This window comes from Lissotriton helveticus, chromosome 4_1, assembly GCF_964261635.1.
Source record: "Lissotriton helveticus chromosome 4_1, aLisHel1.1, whole genome shotgun sequence".
Classification (NCBI taxonomy): Eukaryota; Metazoa; Chordata; class Amphibia; order Caudata; family Salamandridae; genus Lissotriton; species Lissotriton helveticus.
In genome coordinates this window covers 1,932,213,950-1,932,233,499 of record NC_136063.1, presented here as the reverse complement: position 1 = coordinate 1,932,233,499, position 19,550 = coordinate 1,932,213,950, and the positions used below count along the sequence as shown (strand labels likewise).

The 19,550-nt window shown below is 42.7% G+C and overlaps 1 protein-coding gene across 1 annotated transcript in view; it reads right to left on the bottom strand.

Moving 5' to 3' along the window:
* The window catches only part of CD40LG (CD40 ligand), a 151,232-nt gene that overhangs the window by 54,394 nt on the left and 77,288 nt on the right, over positions 1 to 19,550 (bottom strand). Inside the window, exon 4 of the mRNA XM_078688612.1 lies at positions 18,934 to 18,996. Within this exon, the coding sequence (XP_078544738.1) occupies positions 18,934 to 18,996 (63 nt within the window). The remainder of the gene's footprint in view (positions 1 to 18,933; positions 18,997 to 19,550) is intronic.

Below are 19,550 nucleotides of genomic sequence, written 5' to 3'. Positions count from 1 at the left end.
TCACAATGATAGGGACTTTTCCTTTTTTTCTCACGTCCTCAGAGATCTAGAGAAATAGGACAAGCAAGAGAGCACTATGGAAGGCCTTCACGGGTTGGCCAAGCTCAAGGACTAGCTGAACATAATGAGAATGAACAAGGCAAACCTCACCTTTGGGTTTTGCTGCAAATCAGGTGAGCGCTTCATTCTCCTAGGACAAAGCACTTTCTCACCTGGATGCAATAAGAGATTATTGAAATGGTTTTCCATTGACTTCATTACTCCGATTCTGTAGGAGCAGGACATAATTTATTAGCAGTACGAGAAGGAAAATGTTTGTTTTGCCGGTAAGTTATCTACCCCTTCTCACGGCTAGTAGATAGCCTCAAAGCATGGTTTCAAAGTGCTGCATTGCAAAAGATACAGTATGGGAGACATGCTTTATCTTAAATACTGTGAGATTTCATCACCAGTGCTAAGACGCCTCTTTAATAATTGTGTTTAATCACATCCAAACCTCGATAGTTAGGTGAGTGAAAACAAATAAAATCGCCTTTTAACGCCTCGAGTGTTGGTATGCACCTGCAGCATGCCCTGGCCTCTTCAATGCAAAGGGACTCTTGCAGAAAGTCTTCTCATTAAGAAGGTCTATCGGGCAGGGTGAAGTCTCCAAATAACTACAGACTATTGTTATGGTGTGGAAAAGGCCGCTTTAATGAAACAGGTGCACAAAACTACAGTAAAACCCCATCAACCTGGCTCTACGCCATACAGACTATTCATTGCCTTGGCCTCACTATACAGTTCATTAACTAACCAAAAAAAACCTCCCCCTCTCCTAATCAAAACCCCATTTTTAAAACCAAAAAAATCAAACTCCACTCACACCCATAATTCCCCGCATCCATCCGTTTTGAACCCACCACTGCTGCCATCTCATTCCACAAATCCCCTTTCCCTCCCCCCAAAACTGACTGGGTCTGAATATTGACCATGCTTTCTTTTTCGAACCTTTTAAATTGCGGGAAAAAACGTGCCACGCACCTGCTTATAAAGTGACAAAACCCCCCAACCTTCTTCCCAGTCTCGTGCACCAACCTCATCAAAGACTGCAGAAAGAACAAACTAAAATTGGAGATGGATGGGGGGGGGGGCATAAAACAAACTCTATCCCTCTCAACCGGGCGTGCTATTACAAAATGGTACATAAACCCCGATAACCTTTGCCCAAGAACCCTAACTAAGCCCCGCCCCTTGGCCAATCCCTAAGTCCTTCGCTCCTGGACCCTACCACCTGCCCGAAATATCTGGGAGGGTAGGGCTTTGCCCACCCCCCCGGAACCATCAATGCCTAAGGTCGAATTGTGTGCAGCTATTTTTAGTGGCTGAGAAGGTGATTTATATTATAATGCACCAGTTTCTCTCGAAGAGCAAGAAGCATAATTGCCAACCAGGTAACTGGAAATGTAGAAATGTTAAATATCAAAGACAATATATTCACAAAATGCACAATCCACACAGCCCATACACAAGCATACCCAACACACGCAACACACAAAATATACTAGAATTCATCCCACACACAGTTCACAGAACATCTGCCGCCGCACATTAGGTTCAGGTACCATGAGCAGTTGTAGATTTATGAAGAATTAACAACCAACTAATAATAAGATGCCTTTTCCAAACTATATTGCTGCTGGTCTTTTCACCAGCTTTTTACAGTCACACATTGCAAAACTAAAGTAAATAAAAAGAAAGCCCTATGGCTCGGCCAGCATTGCCTGGGCAATACCCCCTTGTTTTTATTTACTTTGAGCCATGATGCACAGCAATCTGCGCTGCTGTACAACACTTTTAAAAACATTGATAACGTCAATAGATCTTGCATTGGCAAAACCTGTTGGCTGTGCCAGTGCTTGTTGGTTTTTACCATCTTCTGCAAAGCAGGGTATCACCATGGACAGGGAGCTATATCTTGTGGCTCAATTTAATTTATCTCCTCACTGTTATGCTTTCTGAAACGTAACACATGAGCGTCACCTTACTTTATCTTTCTGAACGAGATAATTGATCATTGCCTTCAATTCACTGAGTCTCACTTATGCTAATAGAAGATACAAGGATATGCCTAATTACCTGTTGTCCTGATATAGTGCCTGTAACAAGCACTGCTAAATTCTTCTGAATGTCATGTCTACATAAACTTGATTCTAGATCACCGCAACTGGCTTTCTGACACCCAAAGTGTAAAGCGTTTACAATTGATGCCCTCTGTTCAGATTTTGAAAGTTTCATCTCTCTCTTCCAATTTCTTAGATTGGTCATTTGCTCACATTGTAAATGCAAGTTGTGGGAACATACATTGTCAATTAGAGAGAAAGCACCATAACAACAGAGCTTCTGACATTGGAACTGGGGAACCGGGTTCGAGTCTGGGCATCGGTTCAACACCCTGTGATTCTGGGCAATATACTTAATCTTCCCGTTCCTATAAAAACATGAATGTGTCCTTGTGTAACGTAACTGGTACTCATGTTAAGCGCTCCAAAACCTTCATGTCAAGTTAGCGCTATATAAAAACGTCAAAAATAAAATCACTGCTGCATTGCTGTGGGATTGACTTTGAGTAATAAAGAGGGCAGCAGAAAAGCATCCTAGTTTTAACATGCTTGATAAGACAAAGCTGATTCTGCCAACCTATATAGTCATCTAAGCTTTGGTTTAGCTTCGGTAATAAAGGTATCAGTCAATCAATTAGCATTTTTATAGGGCAGCACTCTCACCCCTAGGAGCATTTGGACGCTGTGGGCTCCTCCTCTCCATCAAAGAGCCAGGAGTATGCAGTTTGAAGATGGAGGAGCAGGTAGGTTCAGGTCATGGCGGCGATATAGGAGAAGGAGAGGCCCCCACTGCAGCTGCAATGGAGGTGGGGGTTGTGTACACAGGCTAGTGAGGAGGAGCGCAGGTGTCTTGCGGTTAGGTGGAAGTTCAGTCATTAGTTGATGTTGGCTAGTCCTTAATCATGCAGATTTTTGTAGGCATGTGTGAGGATCTTAAACTGGCATCTCTTCAGGATGGGGAGCCAGTGGAGCTTTCTGATGTCGGGGGTGATATGAGTCAATTTGGGGAAGTTCAGGATAAGTTTGTCTGCAGCATTCTGTATGGTCTGGAGTCTTTTGAGGAGCTTGGTGGAGATGCCAGGTTAGAGAGCGTTGCCGTAGACAAGGCAGCTGGTGACGAGGGTCGTAGTGATGGTCTTTCTGGTGTTGACTACTCCATCTGAAGATCTGGCAAAACTTTATAAGGGTGTGTAAGCAGGAGCATATAACTCATTCCCCTAAATTCTGAAACTATGGAATCATCTTCCTTAGCTGAAGTTTATGTTATTGCCTGTTAGAAAGGCTAAATGTCAAGCACGATGGTGAGAGCTCACTTCGACAAAAATTAAAAAGCACAGCAGCTTAGCCACATCTCTGGCAACATTATTCAAAATCATATTAGATGGACTTACTTATAAATCCAATGAAGGGGCCTAAGGAATCATATCAAAGACCTTTGCGCTACCTCCATACTGGTGGGTCTGACACTACAGTTCTAGGAAAGCACTAGCTGTGCTTCTAATCATTAGTGTACTATTTCTACAGGTGTAGCATGAAATGGCTACCAGTTAATGCGGGTGGTACACTTTAGCTGAAACCTTTACTTCAGAATTTTGAAATCAGGAACAGGTTTGAGTATATCCTTTTTGATTTAAAAAGTGTATGGTGCAGGAATGCAATGCATGTTAATATTATTTCAATATTTACCCATAATACACAGACAAAATACATTTATACATGAAAAAGGTGCGCTAGTAAATAAATATCCATACAGAAAAGCAGCAATGTTCAGAACATTCTTCTAAAAGACTGAGATCAATAGCTGCAGTAGGAGTAAAGCTCTAAGAGTGGGTTCCATGAGCAACGTTTCCTACTTAGTGGTTTACTGAAACCACTTTAAAATCAGTCCTCTGAGTGAGAATCTCATGATCTCTGTGTCTGATACAGCTTTAGGACTTTTTACATCACAAGCTGTGGACCTCAATCACACATTCCACTTTGTAATATGTAAAGTAGTACTACAGTACTACTACTACTTACTATAAAATGCAATTCATAGACTTACATGTGGAAATCTGCATGCCCTGCTCTCCTATCATTTTTAGGGGAGACCTGCACACATGTAAGGCTTACTATTTTTTTAGAAAATAGGGGGTCAGGAGAAGCACTGCTGATTAATCTGAGTAATCAATCTAATCTCTATTAAGTGTTTAGAATGAAGGGTGCATACCCACTGCCTGTATTGACCTTACAGGAAAGAATTATACTGAAAAAAACCAGGAACTAATCCCAGTGTGGGTAGCACTATACCTGTGGCGGTTGCCAAGATAAATCAAACATTCATCAATGCATATAGATTAATATACACAAAGTACACTTTCAATACTTTTTTCAGCTTTGTATTAACCATGTATTTGAAAATACAAAGCAAAAATGATAAATACAGGGTGTGTTTGGATATCGTTTCCACCTTTATTAACACAATGTTCAAAAAGAAATTCAAATTGACAATCCCAAATTAACATTCACTGGATGATGTCATCGGTGATGTCATTTGAGATGTCATCAGTGATGTCACTGACCATGTCATGAATGATGTAATATGTGACATCATCACCAGTGGATTGCAGGCACGAGTGTTACAGTTAGTACAACTAACTATAACAGAGGAATTTCAATGGTTTTGTATGAGTGAAATGTCCAGCTAACTACAACACCCCTAAAACCTGTGTTTTTTTCAGTGAATTTCTAAGGTTTTTTAAATGCTAATTCCTAACTATAACCTGATTGAAACCTATGTTTTTTTCAGTAAATTTCAAAGGTTTTTTAAATTATAATTCCTAACTATAACCTGCCTGAAACCTATGGTTTTTGTCAGTGAATTTCAAAGGTTTTTTAAATGACAATTCCTACTTATAATGTTGACCACTTACCCATATTTTCAACAAGAAACCAAATCTGCAATGCTACCTAAAAAATCAGGCAATAGTTCCACTTACCATTAACAAATTAACATCAACATTTAACTACTGTAAGAACGTCGAATATGTACTGCGTGAATTATATCCAACTCACACCCATGTTTAAAGAGCAATATGTGATAGAGATTCTAATTATACACTACCGACACCCAACAAAATCACAATACTCAGCGCCACTACCACTACAACCACCCCCATGGACCCCTCCCCCCTACTACCTCAAAGGCAGCGCAAAACAGGACAACTAACCTTTCCAAAATAATATATCCCCTCAACAGTACACTAGCTCAATGTACAGAGATGTGGCAACCGAGTATGTATAAGGGAAAGAACTCGGAGATCAACAATAATGTACACAAAGCTAAGACTACCGGTGAAATACTATACACAATTCACTATAGAAATCAAAAACGTTTCAGTGTGTACATATACCACTGATGTACTGAATAGTGGACGCAACCATATTATCTCAGACACTGGGGAATATTTTGGTCATGTACCTGTGTTCACCCCCCCTTTGAAACAAAAGTGGAGTGGGCTAGTCCAACGTAACCAACGTCAACGTACGACTATAAATAATTAGGCTACGCCTTGGGCGTGGTTCGCTTCTGCAAAGACAAGAGACTCCGCCGCCGAGAAGGTCCTCACCCTGCCACGTGGCTGCCTCCTTGACCACGTGCCTCCTCGATACAGCCCCATTCCGGACTCAATGCCACAGCACCGCAGACTTATGTCTGTAGCGACTACTGCCTTCGATCTCCATTGCGGACTGCAGGGTTCACAACTTGAATTCAGATTTGCATCTGCACTAAGGACAGCAGTGAATCCAGCCTTGCTTTATTTAAGGTAGAGACAATTGGAATCTATGTCTTACGATTTTGTAAAAGGATGTGACAAAAGGCATTTGTCTATAACTGTGCTGACTACAGCCTACGATCTACACTGCAGACAGCAGGGTTCACAAACTTGAATTCAGCTTTGCACCAACACTATGGACAGCATTGAATCCAGCCTTGCTTTATTTAAGGTAGAGACAATTGAACTCTATGTCTTCTGATTTTCCAAAAGGATGTGACAAAAAGCATTCATCTATAACTGTGCTGACTACAGACATCAATTGTGGGAGGCAGGCTGCGTGGACCTCCGCCTGGAGCCCTTGAGGGCCCTGGGGACCGCCACACCCAGGGCCGGCTCCTGCAGTGTCCAGGGGTGCCTACCCCAGGTACACTGCTGTTTGCTATGAGAGGGTGGGAGTCTCACACCTTCCGCCCTCCCATAGCAAACTTAGTTTGCATGTTGAAAGACACAGCAGTGAAATCTGTTCTCACTTTCAAAATCCAAACCAGATAGCATTTCCACATGCAAGTTAGCATCTCTCCATGAGGAAAAGCAATGCCGGCTCCCGAAGAACGCAGAAAGCCGGCGGGACTGTGGGGGCATTGTGGCTCCCCCCACAATCCCCAATTTTTTTTATAAGACCCAGGGGATACAATCCCAGGGAATATTAGAAATTACTGATAGGGGCTATTTTTTTACGGTAAAAGTAAAAGTCGCGCACCCAGCGCAGCGCTCAGTGCGGCCCCCGGTGTGCACGTGCTGGATGTACGACTCATAATCTGTTGGGTGCGTGACTCTAGCGCCTTTGGTGTACAACTTCTACGCGTTTGGGAGGCAGCATTACTTTTCCACATGGGGAGCTACTAACATGCAGCTCCCCATGTGGAAAAGCAATCTGATTTAGATTTTGAAAGAGAGAACACATTTCCTTGCTATGGGAGGGCGGGATGGACACCCCGGGACACGGCAGGAGCCGTCCCTCCCACAATACATAAAGCCCCGGGTAGTAGTGGTCCCCGGGGCTTTGGAGACCTTGCAGCCCTCAACCATGTTTTTTTTGTAGCCCCGGGGGTAACGGGGCCCTTGAGTGCTCCAGGAGGGGGTTCATGCAGTCCCCCCTCCCACAATACATAAAGTCCCCGGGGGGTGGTCTCCGCGGCTTTGAGGACCTTCAACCCCTCTCCCCACCATTTTTTTCCATTTTAGCCCCGGGGGGTGACGATCCCCGAGGCTGGGAGGCCCCTCTGGGCCCCACATAAAATTTAATAATTTTGCCCCCGGTATTTAACCCCGGGGACTAATTATAAAAAAACCCCCCTCTGTTTTATTTTACAGCACAGTCCACGCACCCTACACGCACCTGCCGAGTTTAAAAAAAATTAACAATTGTGGGCCGTGGGGGTCCTTCTGGGACCTCCTAAGCAGGTCTAGAGGATACAATTATTTCTACCCTGTCCCCTTTCTCCGTTTTGCACACATATTCCCACTGACTTCCTCAGCCTTGGGTCTACCAATTAGCATTCAGCGTGCGATTGGAAGGGTGCTCTTATGGTACGATAACAATCCTTGCAAACTCCGCGGATCCACCGTGACAATATATATATAAATGACTTTAACTGTAATTTTCTCAGGAACTACTAAACAGATTGACACCATATAAGCCAAAGGCATAAGTCTGAACTGAGGACTACCTCTTTGCCAAATTTTGCATAATTCCGTTCAGTCGTTCCAGCTGTAGCTGTGGCTAAAGGTCCTACGGGAAATTGCATGGGGAAAACATGTTTTGGGACCCCCCTTTTTTCTAGGCCCCCACTCGACAAATCACCCCGAAACTTTCAGGATAGAAGCGGACCACAGCTGGCCAAAAGTTTGGAAAATTTTGCAAAGATTCATCAATTGGCGCCTAAGTTATTGGGAATAGAATGTATTCTCAAAACTCCACACCATCAAAAATGAAGTACAGGTACTCTGGAGCATGTGATAATGCAATTTCTTTACTGCTCCAGTATTGGAAAGTATTAATACTTTCCGATGCTGTAGCAATAAAGAAATAGCATTATCACAATACTTTCCGATGCTGTAGCATAAAAAAATCGCATTATCACATGCTCCAGAATTCTTTTTGATGGTGAGGAATATATATATATATATATACATATATATTACCTACTGGCGGTCGCCAGTAGGTATATATAGTTAGGATTTTTTCTCTATGGGATTTTTTAAAATTCTATGTCTAATAACTTTGGCGTTTGTGGACGGAATTGGCTGAAATTTTCAGGAAAATGGCACATTTTGTTTCTGAGCAGCCCCTGAAAATTTGGGGGGGGTTTGTCAAGGGGGGGCCGAGAAAAAAGGGGGGTCCCAAAACATGTTTTTAACATTGAGTTTTCCATAGGGCGGTTGGCCTCACTTTTAGCCCGAACGGCTGAATGGATTTGCACGAAACTTGGCAAAATTGTAGGGACTGGTAGCCCGATGTGCCTTTGCTAGGTCTCAATATATGTGCTCCAGTGGATTTTGAGAAATTAACGTTCAAAAAAAGATATATATCTGTAACAGCGGACCAGGCAGCGCTCCGGTTCGCGGACTTTACGCGTTACGGAGCTTTGTGAAGCGAAGCTGATTGGTTCTCCGGCGTCTGTAAACATTCCAAACAGTCCGTAGCGGCCGCCATCTTGTCTCTCGGTAGGATCGAGAGACAAGAGGAGGCCAAAGCGAAGGGGCAAATGACCATAAGGGGGCATAGTAGATCCTCCCTGACCCTCTAGGTTTGATGTGGAGGTTTTAAAAGGGCCCCGCGGGGCAAAAAAAATAAAAATAATAATAATCGAACGGCTGAATGGATTTGCACGAAACTTGGCAAAATTGTAGGGACTGGTAGCCCGATGTGCCTTTGCTAGGTCTCAATATATGTGCTCCAGTGGATTTTGAGAAATTAACGTTCAAAAAAAGATATATATCTGTAACAGCGCTCCGCTTCGCGTACTTTTTGCGTAACGGAGCTTTGCGAAGCTGATTGGTTCTCCGGCGTCTGTAAACATTCCAAACAGTCCGTAGCGGCCGCCATCTTGTCTCTCGGTAGGATCGAGAGACAAGAGGAGGCCAAAGCGAAGGGGCAAATGACCATAAGGGGGCATAGTAGATCCTCCCTGACCCCCTAGGTTTGATGTGGAGGTTTTAAAAGGGCCCCGCGGGGCAAAAAAAAAAATAATAATAATAATCGAACGGCTGAATGGATTTGCACGAAACTTGGCAAAATTGTAGGGACTGGTAGCTCGAATTGCCTTTGCTAGGTCTCAATATATGTGCTTCAGTGGATTTTGAGAAATTAACGTTCAAAAAAAGATATATATCTGTAACAGCGCTCCGCTTCGCTGAGATAAAATTATCTCTGTATTACCTAGCTGTTGCTAACACCAGTTAGCGACCGCTAGTAGGAGATAGCGACCATCTTGGGCCCCACTTTGCATGTCAGTGATATTTATCACTAATGACATGCAAAGTGGGCATGCCAAGATGTTAGCGACTGGAAACAGTCGCTAACATCGCTATCTCCTATTACCAACTTTTAGAGATATTCGCGCTAAGCGCGAATATCTCCAAAAGCTACCACCTGCCCTGAGCAGTTCTTAGCCATGTTATCCAATGGGAGGTGGATAACATGGCTAAGAGCATTAGCTCGGTAATGCATGAATATCGCTGAGTTTTCAGCGATATTAATGCATTGCGGTAGTTTTTTATGGCATTTGCGATAAACCTTGATAATAGCAAGGTTTATCTGCGATAATTTCTGACGATGCTTAGCGGTAAAAAATTCGTTGCTAAGCATCGTTAGGGATAAATATCGCTTAACTTTGGTAATATGCCCCAACGTCTGTTAACGTTCGATTCGAAGGAAATCAGGAAGTGTTGAAAAACATTGTCTGCGCCATCTTGCCTTTTTTCAAATGCCACACTTTTGTCGTGCACGGCAGTCATTTTAGATGCCTTGACCAGACCCACTCTCTGCACGCTGTCGATCCTTAGCATGGCTCCCCACCCTCGCAAGCATCTCCCCCAGGCACTGGTCACCCTCGTTCTCTGTCTTATGCATGGGTAATAAACCTCCCCCCATCTGCGCGGCTCTTCCCTGAGAATCACACCCTGTGCCCGCCCGACACCTCCCTTTCGCCCTATTCACTACCGCACCCTCTGACACTCCTTTTCCTCTGTGTCCGATTGTCCAGGCCGGTCCTAGGCTATCAGCTAGCCCTGCAGATGTAGTTTATGGCCCCAGCTGTAAAGAATCACCCCTCTTCAAAGGAGTTATAGTAGATCAAGGCCCACACTCGATGAGATCCGTCACAGCACACGCGTTCCTACTATCTGAAAACCATCCTGTATTGTGATTGGGGAGGGGACCGAGCCTGAAGCGGAAGATTCCAGGGATGACTCTTTGTACATCAAAGTTTTTACAATTATGTGTCACATTAAAAATATATAGCACTCCAACAAAGTAGTAAGATTATAAAACTTTAATAACTTATAAATATATACAACAAAACAAAAACAGTAAAAACATATAAACATTTTTAGGGAAAAACAACGAAGTAGCGGTCGGCTGTGCGAATAGTCCCAACGCAGCACAACGTCCAGATTTCTGGACGGCACCCAGGTGATGTTGCCTGGGTGCCGCACTGATTTCGGCATCCGGCGTGGGGCGTCGCGGGGGGTGGGTCATCAGTAGCAAACTGTTGTGCGAATAGTTCCAAGGCAGCAGAACGATGGCACCAAGGTGATGTCCAGTAAGTTGCCGCACTGGTTTTGGTATCCTACAATGCTGCTCCGAATAACGGCGTGGGGCGCCCCGGGGGGGGGGGGGGAGGTGGCGTTAACGGGCCTCTCCAGGTGGAGTCTCGTCTGTTGTAGTGGGGCGCCCCTTTACCGTTTCAGTTGCCATTCCGTCCGCTTTTGGTCCACTGTGTCAAAAGCCGCAATTCAGCTGAGTTGCGCCCACTCTTGCGGTGCAGCGATAGGCGGCTGCCACAGGACTCTCAAAATGGCGGCAGGCTCTTTTCTTTTTGGGCCTGGTCCACTGAAATGGCCCTGGGACACCTTGGAAATCGGACGCTTGTCTGCTAGGTCTTGGACCCCATTCTCGAAAGCGTCCCCTCCGCCTTGAGGATTCAACAAAAGTTTTGGGGGCCCCCGACTCCTGCAGGCTTCTGGTGGGGAGCGGCTGCCATGATTGCTCGCGGAATGACCACGACGGAGCCATGAGATGGTGGTGCTTTCATGGTGACGCCAGCTTCAGTGTGAAACATCCAGAAACAAGGTGGGGCTTTCATCGTTTGGGAAAAAAAAAGTTTTCATCCAATGAAAAGTGTTATTTTTAGGTCATATGATCAAGCATTCCATCATTAGGAAACCAAAAGTAAAATGAACCAATGAAAAGTTTTATAAACAAGTCACATGACCTGTTATGCGGCATAGGGTATAAAATGCGGAGAAAATACATTGGCACGTGAGGCGGCGTCAGTAGCGGACCGATGTGCGAATAGGCCGAAGGCAACACAACGCGCCAAGATCCGGATGGCACCGAGGTGGTGTCCAGCAAGTTGCAGCACTGGTGTGGCCATCCTACAATGCTGAAAGTCGGCGTGGGGCGCCCCGTTGGCCTGTGAGTTCGCGTCAGTAGCGGACCGATGTGCGAATAGGCCGAAGGCAGCACAACGCGCCAAGATCCGGATGGCACCGAGGTGGTGTCTAGTAAGTTGCCGCACTGGTGTGGCCATCCTACAATGTTGAAAGTCGGCGTGGGGCGCCCCGTTGGCCTGTGAGATGGCGTCAGTAGCGGACCGATGTGCGAATGGGGCCAAAGGCAGCGCAACAATATTTTCGGAATAGAAGACACCACAAGGCGCTGAGATGCCAAGATCCGGATGGCACCGAGGTGGTGTCTAGCAAGTTGTGGCACTGGTGTGGCCATCCTACAATGGTAAAAGTCGGCGTGGGGCGCCCTGTTGGCCTGTGAGATGGTGTCAGTAGCGGACCGATGTGCGAATGGGGCCAAAGGCAGCGCAACAATATTTTCTGACTAGAAGACACCACAAGGCGCTGAGATGCCAAGATCCGGATGGCACCGAGGTGATGTCTAGCAAGTTGCTGTACTGGTGTGGCCATCCTACAATGCTGAAACTCGGCGTGGGGCGCCCCATTAGCCTGTGAGATGGCGTCAGTAGCGGACCAATGTGCGAATGGGGCCAAAGGCAGCGCAACAATATTTTCTGAATAGAAGACACCACAAGGCGCTGAGATGCCAAGATCCGGATGGCACCGAGGTGGTGTCTAGTAAGGTGCACTGGTGTGGCCATCCTACAATGCTGAAACTCGGCGTGGGGCGCCCCATTAGCCTGTGAGATGGCGTCAGTAGCCGACCGATGTGCGAATGGGGCCAAAGGCAGCGCAACAATATTTTCTGAATAGAAGACACCACAAGGCGCTGAGATGCCAAGATCCGGATGGCACCGAGGTGGTGTCTAGTAAGGTGCACTGGTGTGGCCATCCTACAATGCTGAAAGTCGGCGTGGGGCGCCCCGTCTGCCTGTGAGATGGCGGCAGTAGCGGAACGATGTGCGAATGGGGCCAAAGGCAGCGCAAAAATATTTTTGGAATAGAAGACACCACAAGGCGCTGAGATTCGGTTAGCACCGAGGTGGTGTCTAGCAAGCTATGCAGCTGAGTTGCGTGCGCACTTGCGGCGAATAGGTCGAAGGCAGCACAACAATGTTTTCTGAATAGAAGACACCACAAGGCGCTGAGATTCGGTTACCACCGAGGTGGTGTCTAGCAAGTTGCTGCACTGGTGTGGCCATCCTACAATACTGCTCCGAATAACGGCGTGGGGTGCCCGAAGGGGGGGGGGAGGCGGCGTGAACGGGCCTTCCTAGGTGGAGGCTCGTCTGCTGTAGTGGGGCGCCCCTTTACCGTTTCAGTTGCCATTCAGCTGAGTTTTGGCCGCTCTTGATGCTACAGCGACAGGCGGCTGCAACAGGACTCTCAAAATGGCGGCCTGTTCTTTGGATTTGGGCCTGGTCCACTAAAATGGCCCTGGGACACCTTAGAACTCGGACGCTCGATTTTTTTTTCCTTTCCTCTACATGCAAAAAAAGGTAAATGCCCGGTATGTTATACGCTTCATCTGCCACGATGTACTCTCCAGAGGAACCGAAAAAAAATATAGTTATTGTAACTATACCATGCATCGTCATATGGAGAGGTGGCACCAATTAATTATAGTGCTGCATAAAAGAGAGATTTGGAGGAGAACCCCCGACCTGCCAGTACATTCATCAAAGAAGTGGCACTGACAGCATCAGAGGCAAGGGAAACGGTCCCAAATATTTAGAAGAACTTTGGAAAGATTAAAATGACATGTTTAGATTGTGGCAAATTAATTTCATGTGGACAGATGAGTGTTACTCTATAAATACAGCATATGAACATCATCATAGTCGATGGTTGGTAGAGACATTTTGACTATATCCTGGACCTGCCCGTCCTCGCCCAAAAAGGCGCCGGAATAAATGGGACTCGTAACTCCTTGTTGTGTACTGGTTGCAGAACCTTGAAATCACGAGATACGTATGCAGTTTTGAAGCACATGGCGGGCGGGGACGAGAATTGATTGAGTATTTCGACATCCCTATTGATATTAAGTTCTGATGTGTTATTGATTACTGTACTATTGAAAGTACGAATTAACGTCACGCATGGTACTTGCCCGCAAATGTATATCTAGATAATTTTATTGTAACTGGCCCTGTCGTATTTTAATTATAAAATGTACGTCCACCGATTCCGCAACTGTTAGACACCTTAGTTCTTGCAACCTAATGGCCCGCCCGTTACGTTCCTCTACAGTGTAAATGTCTACTCATCATATACGATTACAGTTTGCTCCGTGGCCGGCCCACGTGGTTATAGGCTCGTATTTGTATAATGAAATTTTCACAATTAAAGGTTTTTAAAAGAAAACATGGTAGTAGTATATACATTGGTAAAGTTTTTAATAATAGTCACTGTTTTAGAATCATTAAAAGGCAAGTGAAATAAAGCAGACCAATTACATGAAGGGTAAAAGGTATAATACGCAGGAACGCAGTAAAGATAAATGGTCAAGGGCTGTTGTGTTTTCTACTCCTGCAACATAAAGTGATCGATAAGAATCTCATATTCAGGCGTATCGGCGACTAAGACAGCAGGTCGACCCTCTTTTGCTCAACGGCTCCGTCATGGGACGAAGAAACGCCCTTTTTCTCGAAAAAAGAATATATTTTACTTGCAGGACAGTTGTAAATTTTCCGGGAAAGTACATTAGCCTGGAACATTATAACATATATTTAAGAAAAAATAATGTTCGGAAGTAATAAAAAGCGTAATTTTTAGGTCATATGACCAAGCCTTTCATCATTAGAATAAGAAAAGTAAAATGAACCAATGAAAAGTTTTATTAACAAGTCACATGACCTGTTATGCTTACGTTACGCGCTGCGCGTCGCGCCCCGGATGACTTCCGGATGCGCTAACGCGGCGCGTCATATGACGCATTACGCGACAACGCAGGTCCAGAATATAGTCAAAATGTCTCCACCAACCAGCGGTCGGAACACAACCCCTTTCAGCAGGCTAAATAGTTCTGTTAAATGACAACAGAAGGGACAGGCAACAAGAACCATCAGTCAAAGAGGGGAGGGCTAGTTCTTCTCTACCGGGTTACATTGGGGCGCTACCGGAACTGATCGAATTGGTAGTCTACAGTGTTTCTGGATGTTTCAGACTGAAGCTGGCGTTAGCATGAGAGCACCACCATTTCGTAGCTCCGTCGTGGCCATTCCGCGAGCAATCATGGCAGCCGCTCTTTATCGTTATTTTGGGCGGGGTGGGTGGCGGAGCCGAGCTGTATTGCAGCCATCATGGTGTGGAGTTCAGTTCATCTCACTAGTTTCGTATTTGTCATGAGGGGTTGTTCTTAATGTTTCTATTTTAGCGAGGTCAAAAAGAGATCCCATTAGTGGCCTACTGATTTTGCTCGATTCCTTTTGTTTTTTTACACGATTTTTCGTTATCTGCAAAGACTAAACAGAGTATTGCGACTCTGTGTTTGTTTGTAAATAGAGAATGAACCAAAGAGAACCAATTCTAAAACAGTAAATGCTTGGATAACAATCAATCAAATGGAGAGAGAAGCAGGCACGACGTATTACAACGGGGGCAAAGGCCTGCGTTAACTACCTTTCACTATCTGCAAAGAGAGAGTACTCCTAATAGAAATGAGGGGGGGGGGGCAGCATTCAAAGCAGATCAGTGTGCATAAACACGAAAATGTTTTTACTTACCACGTACTTGACATTCGACAGCTTATGATATTTGCTATTAAAAAACCATTGAAATTCACTGAAAAAACCATAGGTTATAGACCATATATAGTTAGGTATTAGCATTTACAAAACCTTGAAAATTCACTGAAAAAACCATAGGTTATAGACCATATATAGTTAGGAATTAGCATTTACAAAACCTTGAAAATTCACTGAAAAAACCATAGGTTATAGACCATATATCGTTGGGAATTAGCATTTAAAAAACCTTATTTTACCCACACAAAACCATTGAAATTCCATATATAGTTAGTTGCACTAACTATATATCGCGCACCCGCAATCCACTGCTGATGATGTCACATATTACATCATTCATGACATGGTCAGTGACATCACTGATGACATCACTGATGACATCTCAAATGACATCACTGATGACATCACTGATGACATCTCATTTGACATCAATGACCACATCACTGATGATATCATTCATGTGACAATACAATGCATCTCCTCACATTTTAATATAACCTCTGTTTCACCCAGTGTTAAATACAGAGTATAATTTTTGAAACCATTGACACACCAATACTAGTTACTACATACGCACTCACTGATTCCTACGTCTACACACACCTTCACTCATTCACCCATACAATCATTCATACATACAATCACTCATCTTTACAACACTATCATATGCACTCATACACCTATACAGACACTCACAGTCTGCCACTCATCCATGGAGTTACTCACACACCTAGTCAGTCCTGTAAAGAATCAATGACACTTCCATTTTCTTGTCTATACAGTTAAACATAGAGCACCTTACATTTTCAAACATATACTAACACATACTTACCTTCTTATACAATCATTGATACAAGTACACATTGATCTGCACAGAGTCATACACCTCCCAGCCAGCCACACACACACTCAGTCTCCCATACAAATACTTGGGCAATCAATCAATAACCCATATAGTTACTCATATAGCTACTGATCAACACATGCAGCAGTTTATAGAACAACAGACATAATGATGCACAAATTAAGACAGTTTAGTCACTAACCCATGCACTCAGTGAGACACATTTAATCACTCAGTCATACAGTCAGTCATGCACCTACTAAATCCTTCGTCCAGACACTTACACATCCACTCATTCTTTAATATGTAAGACATATTTAAACTTTACAGAAACAAAAAATCACTGGATGTTGTTATCAGTCATGTCATCAGTGATGTCATTTGAGATGTCATCAGTGATGTCATCAGTGATGTCACTGACCATGTCATGAATGATGTAATATGTGACATCATCAGCAGTGGATTGCGGGTGCGCGATATATAGTTAGTGCAACTAACTATATATGGAATTTCAATGGTTTTGTGTGGGTAAAATAAGGTTTTTTAAATGCTAATTCCTAACGATATATGGTCTATAACCTATGGTTTTTTCAGTGAATTTTCAAGGTTTTGTAAATGCTAATTCCTAACTATATATGGTCTATAACCTATGTTTTTTTCAGTGAATTTTCAAGGTTTTGTAAATGCTAATTCCTAACTATATATGGTCTATAACCTATGTTTTTTTCAGTGAATATATATATATATATCCCAGACAAAGACCTCCATTACTGGAGCCCCCGACCCTTCAAAGCGGCCTCCTAAAACAATGTGCACGGAGAGGGCACATCAATCAAACACAGCAAAGACGGGAGGCCCAATACTGCTCTGGATCGTTCCTTTATTAAAAGCCTTGCAACCTCTTGCATCACAGTTAGACCTTCCAATTCCTAACGTTTCAGCCTCTGTCGGCCTTGCTCACAGGTGGAAGGAATCAATTCAAAATGCAAAGTGCGTGTCTGCGTGTCTATATTTATATATAGTTCATTTTAGAAATATATATTATTAAACAATGATTTTATAATTTTAAAATGTAATAAATGTAAATTAACAATAAAATGTGTAAACATTTGTTAGAAATATTTTAATTCAACACAACTTTTATCAAAATATAATACATAGTAAATAAAAATGTAATTAGGGTAGGATTGTTTTTAGTTATTCATTAAGAAATATTATTTCTAAAGGCAATAACTATTTAAATTAATAATTTAATACTAATTTAGTTTGATTAGTTATTGTGCTGTCTGATTTTCTTTACATTAGATCTTTGTTACAAATAAATATTTTAAAATGTTACATCCATATTTTATATGGAAATATTTGAAACACTGTTTCACTGTTATTTGAATCACTGTTTTTAAAGAAAATAATAGTAACCTTTAATAATTTTCCTTATATTTCCCTGTAGGGAGATGTACACCACAGTGGTGGTGATCTCCACCTTCTTGTGAAAACTAGTAACTTTGCAAATATATATTTATCCGTAGGTACACTAATATATTTAATCTTAGGTGTCTCCACCCCCATGTGCCAGTGTGTCGATAGATACAAGCCTACACTTAGGTGTAAATCTACAATTGGATATGGTTACTAGCAAAAAAAGTAGATGTATACTTAAGAGTAAATTTACATGTGAGCAAATCTAGATGTTTGAATTTATCTTTGTGAATTCACCTTTGTAATAACCATCATCATCATCAAAGAAGCTTTATTCGACTGTACAAGTCATAAAAGCACATACAAATAAAAACATGTAAGTTAAAAAAATCAACAATACAAGAATTAAGAGCTGAGTTAAAATCTAAGTTTAAAACATGTGTGCCAAAAGCAGACAGTGCCATGATTTCCGAGAGTTACATATAAAACAATGTTGGAAAAAATGTTCATTGCAATCGGTCAGACCATATTAGACATAGGAGAGCCCCACTTGGACAGATAGACCCCCCAAGTACATGTTAGATGTTTTCATTGTAGGCTAGCCTTGGTTGATATAGAGCGAATCTGCCACTTCCACCTCAAAAACTTAGCCACTGGAATTGCGTACCTTGGTGATGGGTCGGAGCGTAGAATTCGCATAGCTGTATTATCTGATCATGTGCCCAGATTCTTACAGAGCCGGGCCAGCCAAACTTTCTACAGATTCACATTAGCAGGGCAGGCAAAAAAGACATGCAAATATGATTCTACTTGTTTAGTGCAAACATGACATTTGTTATCACCGGAGGAAGACCATTTGGATGAGAAAGACTTTAAGGGCAAAGATCCAGCTCTAATTTGGAAGTAAAGTTGTGGATCCAAAGGCTTTTTAATTATATCCCAGTTTGGCTCAAGGCTCGGGCATAGTTTTAATTGAAGAAAGAGCCCCGTAAGTGAGGTAGGCTCATGGAGCCTAAATTCTTCATGTGCGACCATTTCCTAGTAGGTTTCCTTAAGGATATTTTTTAAAGGGAATGTCGAGGTAGATGGGAAATCCCACAAGTGTGATATGCTCATTTTATAAAACATGCCATTCAAATTTCACAACCAGCTAATTTTATGGAATTGATCCAAATTAATGACATCCCTTAGGCCCTCTGTATGTACCACCAGTTCCTGCGTACCCCATAGTCTCATAGAATTGAGCAAAGCCTAGCTAAATCCTTTAAGGATAATAACTCCTTGATGTTTTCATATCAGATATATTATCTTATAATTACATTACATGTGAAAGCAATGTTGTGGACTGAAATACTATGTTAATTCGATACCTGTTTTTTGCCCATTAGATTGTTGTCCATAAACGTGAGCAGCAATGGGGTGCTTCATATCCTCTGAAAAACAAAGATGATTACACTAGATGTTATGTATTTTATTTTAAAACCTGGGTGATATCCTAATACATAATCATTAAGAAGTAATTTAGTAGAGAGTATCTAATATCTGGAATGATTCATTATCAACAATAATTAAGATTGAAAACATTTTGAAACACCTATACCTTAAGAATCAGAGTAATGTAATGTGCTTACTTTTTGAACTGAAAATAAAACATATTAATACTTCTAAAGTTAAGCTACTCATAGTTAAGTTTCATTGATTTGTTTAACTTGCTTCTCAATATGTCAAAGAGACTGGCAAATGTTGCAAAATAATCACCCGTTAAATCATTCAATAAACACATCAAATACAAATAGCCTTAACATCAAATATAATGAACTTTAGTAGCCTTTAACATTTGTTTTGTTTCAATTACTTTTGTTGCAGTTAGAAGCGTTCATTTTTTAATACAGGAACCTTCTTCATTCTGGAGAAATTAAGAAAAAGGTAACCCACAGTTGTTTCCACACAGTTGCCAGTGGAAAATGTGACTTAGACCTGGTGGAAA